The sequence below is a fragment of the Telmatherina bonti genome, assembly GCF_933228915.1.
Source record: "Telmatherina bonti genome assembly, chromosome: 2".
In the NCBI taxonomy this organism is placed as follows: Eukaryota; Metazoa; Chordata; class Actinopteri; order Atheriniformes; family Telmatherinidae; genus Telmatherina; species Telmatherina bonti.
The window spans coordinates 6487736-6501963 of record NC_136620.1 but is presented as its reverse complement, the minus strand read 5'-3'; the positions used below and the strand labels follow the sequence as shown (position 1 = coordinate 6501963).

At 45.9% G+C, this 14228-nt stretch overlaps 1 protein-coding gene across 1 annotated transcript in view; it reads right to left on the bottom strand.

Annotated features, from left to right (window-relative positions):
• Nucleotides 1-2032: 2032 nt before the first annotated feature.
• lamb1a (laminin, beta 1a) overlaps nucleotides 2033-14228 on the bottom strand; it is a 44525-nt gene continuing 32329 nt past the window's right edge. The window contains exons 26-33 of the mRNA XM_079249028.1: nucleotides 9913-10154; nucleotides 5196-5405; nucleotides 4976-5120; nucleotides 4667-4895; nucleotides 3938-4079; nucleotides 3678-3854; nucleotides 3080-3239; nucleotides 2033-2291 (exon numbers count right to left, since the gene is read on the bottom strand). Of these exons, the coding sequence (XP_079105154.1) occupies nucleotides 2152-2291; nucleotides 3080-3239; nucleotides 3678-3854; nucleotides 3938-4079; nucleotides 4667-4895; nucleotides 4976-5120; nucleotides 5196-5405; nucleotides 9913-10154 (1445 nt within the window). The 3' untranslated portion in view covers nucleotides 2033-2151. The remainder of the gene's footprint in view (nucleotides 2292-3079; nucleotides 3240-3677; nucleotides 3855-3937; nucleotides 4080-4666; nucleotides 4896-4975; nucleotides 5121-5195; nucleotides 5406-9912; nucleotides 10155-14228) is intronic.

Below are 14228 nucleotides of genomic sequence, written 5' to 3'. Positions count from 1 at the left end.
CTACCAACCAGTACTTACCACTACCAGCCACTACCAACCAGTACCAACCAGTACCAACCACTACCAACCAGTACTTACCAGTACCAGCCACTACCATCCAGTACTTACCAGTACCAACCAGTACTTACCACTACCAACCAGTACCAACCAGTACTTACCACTACCAACCACTACCAACCAGTACTTACCACTACCAACCAGTACCAACCAGTACTTACCACTACCAACCAGTACCAACCACTACCAACCAGTACCAACCACTACCAACCAGTACTTACCAGTACCAGCCACTACCATCCAGTACTTACCAGTACCAACCAGTACTTACCACTACCAACCAGTACCAACCAGTACTTACCACTACCAGCCACTACCAACCAGTACTTACCAGTACCAGCCACTACCATCCAGTACTTACCAGTACCAACCAGTACTTACCACTACCAACCAGTACCAACCAGTACTTACCACTACCAACCACTACCAACCAGTACTTACCACTACCAACCAGTACCAACCACTACCAACCAGTACTTACCAGTACCAACCAGTACTTACCAGTACCAACCAGTACCAACCAGTACTTACCAGTACCAACCACTACCAACCAGTACCAGCCACTACCATCCAGTACCTACCAGTACCAGCCACTACCATCCAGTACCTACCAGTACCAACCAGTACCAACCAGTACTTACCAGTACCAACCACTACCAACCAGTACTTACCACTACCAACCAGTACCAACCAGTACTTACCACTACCAGCCACTACCAACCAGTACCAACCACTACCAACCAGTACTTACCAGTACCAGCCACTACCATCCAGTACTTACCAGTACCAACCAGTACTTACCACTACCAACCAGTACCAACCACTACCAACCAGTACTTACCAGTACCAGCCACTACCATCCAGTACTTACCAGTACCAACCAGTACTTACCACTACCAACCAGTACCAACCACTACCAACCAGTACTTACCAGTACCAGCCACTACCATCCAGTACTTACCAGTACCAACCAGTACTTACCACTACCAACCACTACCAACCAGTACTTACCACTACCAACCAGTACTTACCACTACCAACCACTACCAACCAGTACTTACCAGTACCAACCAGCACTTACCACTACCAACCAGTACCAGCCACTACCATCCAGTACTTACCAGTACCAACCACTGCCAACCAGTACTTACCAGTACCAACCACTACCAACCAGTACTTACCAGTACCAACCAGTACTTACCAGTACCAACCATTGGCATGACAGCGACGTGATGTGTGAAAGGTAAAGGGAGCAGAAATGGACCTTTAGATGTGATAATGACCCTCATGGGTCCTCAGTCCCCCGTGGTCGTGGACTGTCAAAGCCTCTGGGAACATGGGAAACTGTCTCGGTTTGGACTTTGTGTGTCTTTGGTTCATGTTTTCTGTTTTATTTTGAAATTGTGATTTTTCTGTTGAGCCTTCCTGTTAAGTTCACCCAGACTCGGTCTACTCAACACGGCAGAGTCTTGTTCCGTTTCTGTCTGCATCTACAGCCCTTGGTTTCTCCTAGCAGGGCTGGTTTGTTGTGTTTGCTGCCTGTTGTCTCCTGCGACTTCCAGGTCTTATGTTCAGTCCAGTGTTCTGGATCAGATCGTGTTCCTGCAAACGGTCCGCCTGCTTCTCCATCCTGCACACCTCGACGAGCCGTGACAGAAGACAGAGCTCGCATTCTGAGCACACGAAGCGCTGATGTTGTACTGAGAAAATAATCCAGCATCAACCATTCATTTGACTGAAAGATTTTTACTAAAGATGATTTCAGATAAAGATGTGAAAATTATAAAATGAAACATTTGTTTTGTGTGAAATCTGGTTAAATGAGGAGCAGGTGATTTTATTACTGTCATGGAACAAAACGTTTCTTCAACAATCTGATCACAAGGCTGTTTAGTGGATTTTCTTCCAGATTATTAAAGGACAAAAAGGAAACAAATCTTAAATCTGAACAGAAAACATCCAGCATTTATCCAGTAAAAATATTGTGTCTTTGGTTTCAGTAAAATGGTCCTTTAATCTTTGGTCTTTGTTTCATTTCTTCAGCTCAGAAAGGAGTGAAGCCTCAGGATTATTTCTGTTGGCAGAAATCTGGATCTAGAACAAGCAGGTGCTGTAAAAGGTGACTTTGTGGCTGATCTCCTGCAGCAGCTCCTTCACAGCGGCCTCCATCTCCACCAGCTGCTCCGCTTTCACCTCCAGCGTCCGCTGGTTGTCTTCATACGACTTTTCCAGATCTGAAAGCGAAATAAAGCCAAAGTCCTCAGGTTTATTCATAACTTTGCATTAAAGAAGCAAAAAGCAGCTGTGAGTTTAGACAAAACTGCTTTTGACATGTGGTTCAATAAAAACATGAAAACTTAGCAAACAAAACTAATAAAGTACACATCACTCAGAACCTAGTATTTTGTTGAACACTGTTTTTTTTTTTTTTTACTTGTCTTGTCCAGCAAGGAAGCAGCAGAATGACAGTCAGGCTGCTGCGTTCTACTGGCCTCACTGGCTTTTTCAAGACGATTGATATATACATATATATACATATTTATGTGTATATATATGTATATCTCTCTCTCTCTCTCTCTCTCTCTATCTATCTATCTATCTATCTATCTATCTATCTATCTATCTATCTATCTATCTATCTATATATATATATATATATATATATATATATATATACATACACATATATATATATATATATATATATATATATATATATATATATATATATATATATATATATATATATATATATATATATATATGCTGGCTTACTGAGCGTTTTGCGTCTGCATGTTCATGTTATAATAAAATGGTTTTGTTACCATATGATGTCACGTATTTGTTAAACTGGAACTGGAAGTAATTATCTGTAATGAAGTAACGCTTGCACCTGAGGCTTCTGTTGTCTGGGAGAATTTTGGCCTTTGACGGCCACCATACAGTCACAGCTGCATCTGCTTTTCAGTCATTGCTGTACTCATTTTTTCCAGTAGATGTCAGTATTTCTTCCTTACTGTACCTTTCAGCAGCTGCAGCTTGTCACTCGCCTGCAGCAGCAGGTCTTTGGCTTCTTTCTGCAGAGACTCCGCCCTCTTCTTCGCATCGACCACACCCCCTGCCTTCTGACCAATCAGTTGCTCCACGGTGCTGTACTTCTGCATCACTTCTGTTTCCAGATCCTAAACACACACACACATACACACACACACACACACACACATTTAATCACCAAAGGAAATAAGACATACCGGTGGTCCTCGGTTTACAAACTAGTTCCGTTCCTACCGTTACAACATAACCCGAAGTTCCACGCAAGTTGGATTTTTATCCTTAAATACCCCATATTGCTGCTTAATCACTAAATAAGCATCTAAATACACGTATTATACATCATGTCAATAGAAAAACAGTAGAGGCATTTAAAATCCACACTGAAACATGGTCTCAGCCTCAGTGTCTCGCGTCGTAAGAGCTTCTCTGGATCCTTGTAACTTCCAAAATTACTTCATCTTTTTATTTACATTTATCTAATGAGCGTTGTAAAGTCGAAACGACATAAGTAGAGAACCGGGGAAGCAGAGGACCGCCTGTACTGAGACGGTAACGGGCCAGCTCACCTTCTTCACCTGGTCGGCCATCTTTGTGACACTTGCTGCATCCTGATTGGTCAGTTTGGAGGTCAGAGTTGCATTGTCAGCTTTGTCTCTGAGCAGCATCACGTCGTGCTCCAGCTCATGCAGTCTGCGAGTTGCGTTGCTCAGCTTTAACTCTGCCGTGTCGGCCTCTGACTGCACCTGCAAACAGCAACATTTCCTTCATGTCAGTGAAACCGACCGGAGGCGAAGTTCCGTTCCTGTCGGGGACAGACGGTACTGACGGAGGACAGCAGCTCCTTGGTGTTCTGGATGTTGGACGTGGCCTGCTGGATGGCGCTGCTGGCTGCCGCCTGTGCTCTCTGCGCTTCTTCCAGAGCTTTCTTCACTTGCTCTGCGGAGTCCTTCACACCGGTTGCTTCCTCACTGAGGAACACAAGGAGACAAAGTTTATTTTACAGAAATAAAACTATTTAAAGGTTTTAAACAAAAATGTAGAAGCATTCTTGTTTAAGTCTTCTTCCACCTGTGGGAAGTTTCGTCTCCTTATTTTTCTATTTATTTTGATTGTTTTGGCACCAGCAGCGTGAATTTTTGAAAAACTCTTTTTTTCAGTCAAATTATTGAAATCCAGTCACATTGTTTTTCTTTTCGTGGCTTTTATTCTGTGTTGATGCAGTTTGCAGCATCTTGTGGGTTTAGTTATAACAGCTGATTGTATTTCACACTTGTTAGTAAAAAACTGCAACAACTTTTATGGTTTATTAATCATAATCTAAAATGCTCACATGGTTGCAACTATTCAGGATTTTCTTATTTTCTACAGCAGTTATAGAAACTCAAAATGGTCCTTTTTTCCCAAGTTGATGCATCTGGAACTACCTGGAAATGACCTCCTTTAGACTGTTAGGAACCCTGAGCGCCTTGGACACCAACAACGCAGGAGACGGTCTGTACCTCCGTCTCCAGCGACATCGGTGGGCGTGTGGTGATGCAGGATGGAACGAAGCCACTCTGCGGGGGAAAAGACTCGCCTGACTCGACGGGCCTGGTCCAGCAGGTCCTCGGCCTTCAGAATGTCATCAGCGCTCTGCTGCAGGATGGTCTCCACGTGTCCCAGCTCGCCCACCTTCTGTCGGATCTCGTCCGTGAGGTTTTGCAGCTGAGTCGGGGTGGTCGGCATCTGCATGGCCAGAACCTGAGTAGCCACAAGTTCGATGCTCTCCAGGTCCGCAGCGTCCTCTGGAAGGACACGGAGCGAGAACAGGTGAACTGCAGCGTCCAGCTGAAGGACCAGGCGTCCTCCTTCCTGTGCGACCTACGTGTGAGAAAGTCTCGGATCTGCCTGATCAGGCCTCGCAGCTCCTCGTTGCTCTGGTCCACTTTCTGTTTGGTTCTGTTGGTCTTCATCAGGACGTTTTGAGCGCTGAGTTTTGCCTCATCCGCCTGCAGCTTCACCTCTGACACCTGAGGACAAAATAAGATGAGAAATTTGCTTTCAGTCCACGAGACGCAGCAGACAGCTGGACATGACAGACCCACCATCTTGGAGAGTTTCTCCACTTCCTCCATCGCATTCAGTATTTCCTTCTCAGACTCTTGGGCCTTCCTCAGGACGCCGTGGGCCGTCGTCACGGCGCCACCGCATCCTTCTCCTCCACAGCGGCGTTGACCCTCAGGGTCCACACAGCCCAGACCTCCACAGGTAGAAGACCAGCACGAGTCCTGACCAGATGAGGGACTACCACACGTCTGCAAGAACCAAACCAGACAATGAAGGCATCATCTGACTGAACCACCACAACCAGTACCGTCCACACTGTCATCAAGCTGGAAACCAGGGGTGTCAAACTGGTCCAGAGGCAAAACCAGCCTTCTTGTCCGGTTTATCCCTGAGGCCTATATATGTGTATATATAGAATATTTATAATCTAGTTAGTGGGGGTGTATTGCATGACTTAAGCCTGTTCCATCCTCCACGAGAAGCGAGAACTTTTTTCTTGTTCTCGAGGCTCCGAGAAGAAAATGACGTCATTTTGTTCTTGTGGACGTGTTTGAGGACGGTTCTTGACACACCGGGCTGGCAGAACTTTTTTCTTGCGGGGCTGCGAGAAGTATTGTGTGATTGGTCGGCCATTGGAGGTGGGCGTGGTTAACACAGAGAAAGCAGGAAGCGGAGTTGCTGCTTCCGTGTGTTTGCTATTGCCGGCAAAACGGATTGTTTTGATAAAACAGCTGATCGAGGTGGTGAGAAAGTACCAACATTTTTACATGTGGCGTTAAAACACTCGGACCCAGCCGCGTGCACGACCCGCCCTGCCGCGTGCACGACCCGCCCTGCCGCGTGCACGACCCGCCCTGCCGAAGCTGCTTGTTAAATATGAAACTAGAAACTCGCAGAGCAGAAACCTCCGCCAAGCACAATGTTTAAGAATCCTTTTAAAACATTCCTGGATCCAAACGGTGATCCTGATCACCACCAGAATTTAATCACTTCTTCATTTTTACATTTGCAACAACTCTTGAAATATTTATAAAACCCCTCCGTAACCTTTTAAGTTATCTTAAGCAAAAAGACGCCGGGGAAACAACCTCCTCGGTGGAGGTAACAACCGGGTTCATTGCACATAAAGCAGACATCGCCCCCCCGCAGTGATCCCTCCCCGCTGCAGACCTGCTTCTCCTGGAGGATGGATGGACCTGCCGAACAAGACGTTTTTTCTTGTTCTTGCAGCCTCGAGAACAAGAACTCAGTTCTTGCTTCTCGTGGAGTATGTAACAGGCTTTAGTAATGTTCATTGAAGTGGTTCATTTGTAGATATTCCATCTTCAGTTTCAGTTTGCAATTCTGAGAAAACAGCCTTTAAACAGGCATCTGCTGGAGAGGCCTCGATGCGTTACAGGGATAACTGAGAAAAGTGAGTTTGTAACGTCAGAATGAAGAGAAAAGGGAAATCTGGGACTGTTAGCAACAGGATCTGCAGCGTAGACCTTCATTATAACCACATTTTGAGGTTAAAAGATGATTTTTACCTTAATTTTCTGTTTTCTTTGAAGGAAACCGAACAAGGTTTTATTTAAAATATGTTGATCTATTAACTAAACTGGTTTAGAGGCGTAGCTGGTCAAGATCAGATCAGGAAGATCCTAATTAAACAAAAACTATGTGGTAATGTCACAACCTTGAAGTGCCTCTCCTATTGGGGTGATTAAGTCAACATCTGGTCCAGCGGGGGCAACATGAGGACTGTGGTGTAAAAAAGGGTCTGATATCCACCGAAAGTCCAGAATCTCATCTCAAAGCTTCACTGAACGACAAGAAGCAAAACTCTGCTGCATGTCTGAAAAACATCGTGAAATCCATCCTAACAAAAAAACTATCCATGTTGTTAAATCCCATTTACTGGAAAACTCCGTTCCCACGGTGATTTCAGAGAAGAGATGCTAAACATCATGGCAGCAGCGGAATTCTGCTAAATCCCAACATCACAGTGAAGCAAGTTGTCTGGTCCAAGCTGGTTGTCATGGGTTTGTCACGTCATGTGTCCATTTTCTGGACCGCTTAGTCCAGTAAAGGGTTGCAGGGAAGCTGGAGCCTGTCCCAACTCACCGGGAACACTTTGGTCCATCACAGGTCAGGTTTGCCGCTTTTTAACGGAAACCCAAAAAGACTGTCCGGTTTTAGTTGATGTTCCCTGGTAAACGATGTGATTGCCATCAAATCATCACCTAAACATCAAAACATCCAAACATGCAAACATCCAAACATGCAAACATCCAAACATCTAAACATTCAAACATCTAAACATCCAAACATCTAAACACCTAAACATCCAAACATCCAAACATCCAAACATCTAAACATCCAAACATCCAAACACCTAAACACCTAAACATCCAAACATCCAAACATCTAAACATCCAAACATCCAAACATCTAAACATCCAAACATCCAAACATCTAAACATCCAAACATCTAAACACCTAAACATCCAAACATCTAAACACCTAAACATCCAAACATCCAAACATCCAAACATCTAAACATCCAAACGTCTAAACACCTAAACATCTAAACATCCAAACATCCAAACATCCAAACATCTAAACACCTAAACATCTAAACACCTAAACATCCAAACATCTAAACATCCAAACATCTAAACATCCAAACATCTAAACATCCAAACATCCAAACAACTAAACATCCAAACATCTAAACATCTAAACATCCAAACATCTAAACATCCAAACATCCAAACATCTAAACATCCAAACATCTAAACACCTAAACATCCAAACAGCTAAACATCTAAACATCCAAACATACAAACATCCAAACATCTAAACATCCAAACATCTAAACACCTAAACATCCAAACAGCTAAACATCTAAACATCCAAACATACAAACATCCAAACATCTAAACATCCAAACCTCTAAACACCTAAACATCCAAACATCTAAACATCCAAACATCCAAACATCTAAACATCCAAACATCTAAACACCTAAACATCCAAACAGCTAAACATCTAAACATCCAAACATACAAACATCCAAACATCTAAACATCCAAACCTCTAAACACCTAAACATCCAAACATCTAAACATCCAAACATCCAAACATCTAAACATCCAAACATCCAAACATCTAAACATCCAAACATCTAAACATCTAAACATCCAAACATCTAAACATCCAAACATCCAAACATCTAAACACCTAAACATCCAAACATCCAAACATCTAAACATCCAAACATCTAAACATCTAAACATCCAAACATCTAAACATCCAAACATCCAAACATCCAAACATCCAAACATCCAAACATCTAAACATCCAAACATCTAAACATCTAAACATCCAAACATCTAAACATCCAAACATCCAAACATCCAAACCTCTAAACACCTAAACATCCAAACCTCTAAACATCCAAACATCCAAACATCTAAACATCCAAACATCCAAACATCTAAACATCCAAACATCTAAACATCTAAACATCCAAACATACAAACATCCAAATATCTAAACATCCAAACATCTAAACACCTAAACATCCAAACAGCTAAACATCTAAACATCCAAACATACAAACATCCAAACATCTAAACATCCAAACCTCTAAACACCTAAACATCCAAACATCTAAACATCCAAACATCCAAACATCTAAACATCCAAACATCTAAACATCTAAACATCAAAACATCTAAACATCTAAACATCCAAACATCCAAACATCTAAACACCTAAACATCCAAACATCTAAACATCTAAACATCCAAACATCTAAACATCTAAACATCAAAACATCTAAACATCTAAATATCTAAACACCTAAACATCCAAACATCCACACATCTAAACATCCAAACATCTAAACATCTAAACATCTAAACATCCAAACATCCAAACATCCAAACACCTAAACACCTAAACATCAAAACATCTAAACATCTAAACATCCAAACATCCAAACATCTAAACATCAAAACATCTAAACATCTAAATATCTAAACATCCAAACATCCAAACACCTAAACATCTAAACATCTAAACATCCAAACATCCAAACATCTAAACATCAAAACATCTAAACATCCAAACATCCAAACATCCAAACACCTAAACATCCAAACATCCAAACATCCAAACATCCAAACATCAAAACATCAAAACATCCAAACATCTAAACATCAAAACATCAAAACATCAAAACATCTAAACATCCAAACATCCAAACACCTAAACATCTAAACATCTAAACATCCAAACATCCAAACATCTAAACATCTAAACATCAAAACATCTAAACATCTAAATATCTAAACACCTAAACATCCAAACATCCAAACATCCAAACATCTAAACATCCAAACATCTAAACATCTAAACATCAAAACATCTAAACATCCAAACATCCAAACATCTAAACATCTAAACATCCAAACATCCAAACATCCAAACATCTAAACATCTAAACACCTAAACATCCAAACATCCAAACATCCAAACATCTAAACATGCAAACATGCAAACACCCAAACATCTAAACATCTAAACATGCAAACATGCAAACACACAAACATCAGGTGTTTTGATGTCATGCAGCTCTTAATTTGACAACCAGGGGATTTAGTCTGTGCAGATATCTGCAGACTGACGTCCGGCACCAGACCAAGACCTCCCTGATCTCCACAACCTTCCAGTAGGAATAAAACAGCGCAGGTTTAGTTCTCCCACCTTATGGCTGATCTCTGATAAGTCCAACGTTTGCAGCTCTCCTGCCAGATCATCCAGTTTTTCAGCATGCTCAGTGTTTGTCCTCAGGAAGTCCTCGCTGCTCTGGTTTAGTCTTTTCTCTGTGAGCTGGCGCAGACCTGCAGAGGTCTCCACCCAGCTGCCAGCATCGGTGGTTGAAGCATTGGCTCGAGCTTCAGCTGCCTGGGACTGCAGCAGGTACTTAGCGACGCTGTCCGCTGCCCCTAGTGACAGACATGTCAGAAATAAAACCGGTAACAGTACCAGTACTGATGCTTTAATCTGGGAGTTGAACCCAGCATCACCAACTCCTGCAGGTTTAGCAAGTTTCCCTGCCGTAACACACCGAGGAAAATGGTTCTCAGTAGCTTCTGCACCAGGCTCAACACCAGTTGCAGCAGGGAAACTTCTAAAACCTGCAGGACACTGACCCAAAGGGTCTGGAGTCGATGATCTCTGAGTCGACCCCTTAAAACTGCCAGATCATTGGTGCAGCCAACAGAAGGTTTACAGTCCAGCCATGTGTTTATGAAAGGCCATGACCTGTGACTGGTTGTTTAACCAAACAACACAACTACATGCTGTTTATTCTTACAGGACTGGATGGGAAATAAATACCTGGAAAACCTCTGTAGACCACCCAAAGGGTAAGATATCCATCACAGAGTTAAGCTCTACACACCAGAATGGGTGTGAATAAACAACACAAGACTGCGAATAATTGGGAGGAGAAATATGGATGTTTGTGTTTATGCACGCCAGGTTTGAGAAGAAATGGTGATTAATAACAAAATGGCAAAAACCAAGATGGACTCGACATGAGGTGAAGGTGCACTGAAAAGGCGGGGTTCATCCTGTTCCAGCTTGAAGAAGCAGACAGAAAGCAGACTACAGTAGCAGCGTAGCTCACAACCGTCTCTGGTGAAGCTGCCAACACGCCGCGTCTGATTGGTCCATTCGGTTTCTGTCGAGATTCTAAAAGAATCCCGACTGATTCCAGCTAGCCGAGTTGTTTCAGGCTTTTCCACCTAATTCCACCGAAGCCCTTCTCCTGCGTTTCTTCCTAATTCGTAGTAAAATTGCATTTCACTGTCCTGTCCTGTCGGGGATGGACGCTAAATTCTTTTTATTATTTATAAATTAGATTTCTGTTTCCTTCTCCGTTCTTACACACCGGCCACATCTTTACTTAAAATGAACTGGTCACATGTTGGTAACGTTTAAATGTGAAAAAAAGTATTTCTATTTAAGTTTTATGATATTCTTCTACATTTACACATCTGCAAAACCACCTCATGAGAGAGTAAAACTTTTAGCAATATTATATATATAAATATATATATGTATACAATTTTGCACATATTTATTCATACCCTTTCATGAAAGAAAGGAAAAAACAGCTGCCTGTAAAATAAGCTGAAACTGACTAAAGTCCATCCATCCATCCATCTTCTGCCGCTTATCCGGGGTCGGGTCGCGGGGGCAGCAGCCTAAGCAGGGAAGCCCAGACTTCCCTCTCCCCAGCCACATTTGCCAGCTCTGCGGGGGGGATCCCGAGGCGTTCCCAGGCCAGCCGAGAGATATAATCCCTCCAGCGTGTCCTGGGTCTTCCCCGGGGTCTCCTCCCAGAGGGACGTGCCTGGAACACCTCACCAGGGAGGCGTCCAGGAGGCATCCTGACCAGATGCCCGAGCCACCTCAACTGGTTCCTCTCGATGCGGAGGAGCAGCGGCTCTACTCTGAGCCCCTCCCGGATGACCGAGCTCCTCACCCTATCTCTAAGGGTGAGCCCGGCCACCCTGCGGAGGAAACCCATTTCAGCCGCCTGTATACGAGATCTCGTTCTTTCGGTCACGACCCACAGCTCATGACCATAGGTGAGGGTAGGAACGTAGATCGACTGGTAAATCGAGAGCTTCGCCTTCTGGCTCAGCTCCTTCTTCACCACGACAGACCGGCGCAGAGCCCGCATTACAGCAGACGCCGCACCGATCCGTCTGTCGATCTCGCGCTCCATCTTTCCCTCACTCGTGAACAAGACCCCGAGATATTTAAACTCCTCCACTTGAGGCAGGACCTCACTCCCGACCCGGAAAGGGCAATCCACCCTATTCCGGCTTAGGACCATGGTCTCAGATTTGGAGGCGCTGATTCTCATCCCAGCCGCTTCACACTCGGCTGCGAATCGCTCAAGCGAGAGCTGGAGATCACGACCAGATGAAGCCAACAGGACCACGTCATCCGCAAAAAGCAGGGACCCAATCCTGAGGCCACCAAGTCGGATCCCCTCAACACCTCGGCTGCGCCTAGAAATTCTGTCCATATAAGTTATGAACAGAATCGGTGATGAAGGGCAGCCTTGGCGGAGTCCAACCCTCACCGGAAATGAATCCGACTTACTTGGTCCGCAATGCGGACCAAGCTCTGACACCTGTCGTACAGGGACCGGACAGCCCTTACAAGGGGTCCGGTACCCCATACTCCCGGAGTACCCCCCACAGGAGCCCCCGGGGGACACGGTCGAATGCCTTCTCCAGGTCCACAAAACACATGTAGACTGGTTGGGCAAACTCCCATGCCCCCTCCAGGACCCCAAAGAGGGTATAGAGCTGGTCCACTGTTCCGCGACCAGGACGAAAACCACACTGCTCCTCCTCAATCCGGGATTCAACTATCCGGCGGACCCTCCTCTCCAGGACCCCTGAATAGACCTTACCAGGGAGGCTGAGGAGTGTGATTCCCCTGTAATTGGAACACACCCTCCGGTCCCCCTTCTTTAGTCAGTTTCCCCTCCCTGAGCCGTCACCTTATCGTGGTGGAGGGGTTTGTGCGTCCCGAAGATCCTAGCAGCTATGTTGTCGGGGGCTTTATGCCCCTGGTAGGGTCACCCATGGCAAACAGGTGTCTAGGGGAGGGACCAGACCAAGCACGGCTCATCGACCTCTACGATGACGACCAACCTGGGCATGAATGTTCCCTTGCCCGGACGCGGGTTACCGGGACCCCCCTCTGGAGCCAGGCCTGGAGGTGGGGTACGAGAGCGAGCATCTGGTGGCCGGGCCTTCGCCCATGGGGCCGGGTCGGGCTCAGCCCGAAAGGGTTACATGGGCCCCACCTCCCGTGGGCTCACCATCTGCGGGAGGAGCCGTAGGGGTCGGGTGCAGTGTGAGCTGGGCGGCAGCAAGGGGCGGGGACCCTGGCAGTCCGATCCCTGGCTGCAGAAGCTGGCTCTAGGGACGTGGAACGTCACCTCTCTGGTGGGGAAGGAGCCTGAGCTTGTGCGCGAGGTTGAGCGGTTCCGGCTAGATATAGTTGGACTCACCTCGACGCATGGCTTGGGCTCTGGAACCAATACCCTCGAGCGGGGCTGGACCTTCTTCCACTCTGGAGTTGCTCATGGTGAGAGGCGCCGAGCAGGTGTGGGCATTCTCATCAGCCCCCAGCTTGGTGCCTGCACGTTGGGGTTTACCCCGGTGGATGAAAGGGTAGTTTCCCTCCGCCTCCGGGTGGGGGGACGGGTCCTGACTGTTGTCTGTGCTTATGCACCGAACAGCAGTTCAGAGTACCCACCCTTTCTGGAGTCCTTGGAGGGAGCGCTGGAGGGTGCTCCTTCTGGGGACTCCATTGTTCTGCTGGGGGACTTCAATGCTCACGTGGGCAATGACAGTGAGACATGGAGGGGAGTGATTGGGAGGCATGGTCCCCCTCCTCTGAACCCAAATGGTGTTTTGTTATTGGACTTCTGTGCTCGTCATGGATCGTCCATAACGAACACCATGTTCCAACATAAGAGTGTCCATATGTACACCTGGCATCAGGATTCCCTGGGCCGCAGTTCGATGATCGATTTTGTAGTTGTATCGTCGGACCTGCGGCCACATGCCTTGGACACTCGGGTGAAGAGGGGGGCGGAGCTGTCAACTGATCACCACCTGGTGGTGAGTTGGCTCAGGTGGTGGGGGAGGAGGCCGGTCAGATCTGGCAGGCCCAAACGTGTTGTGAGGGTCTGCTGGGAACGCCTGGCTGAGTCCCCCGTCAGAGCGAGCTTCAACTCCCACCTTCAGCAGAGCTTCAACCATGTCCCGAGTGAGGCGGGGGACATTGAGTCCGAATGGGCTGTGTTCCGTGCCTCTATTGCTGAGGCGGCCGGCCGGAGCTGTGGCTGTAAGGTCGTTGGTGCCTGTCGTGGCGGTAATCCCAGGACTCGTTGGTGGACACCAACAGTGAGGGATGCCGTCAAGCTGAAGAAGGAGTCCTATCGGGCCTTCTTGGCCTGTGGGACTCTGGAGGCAGCTGAT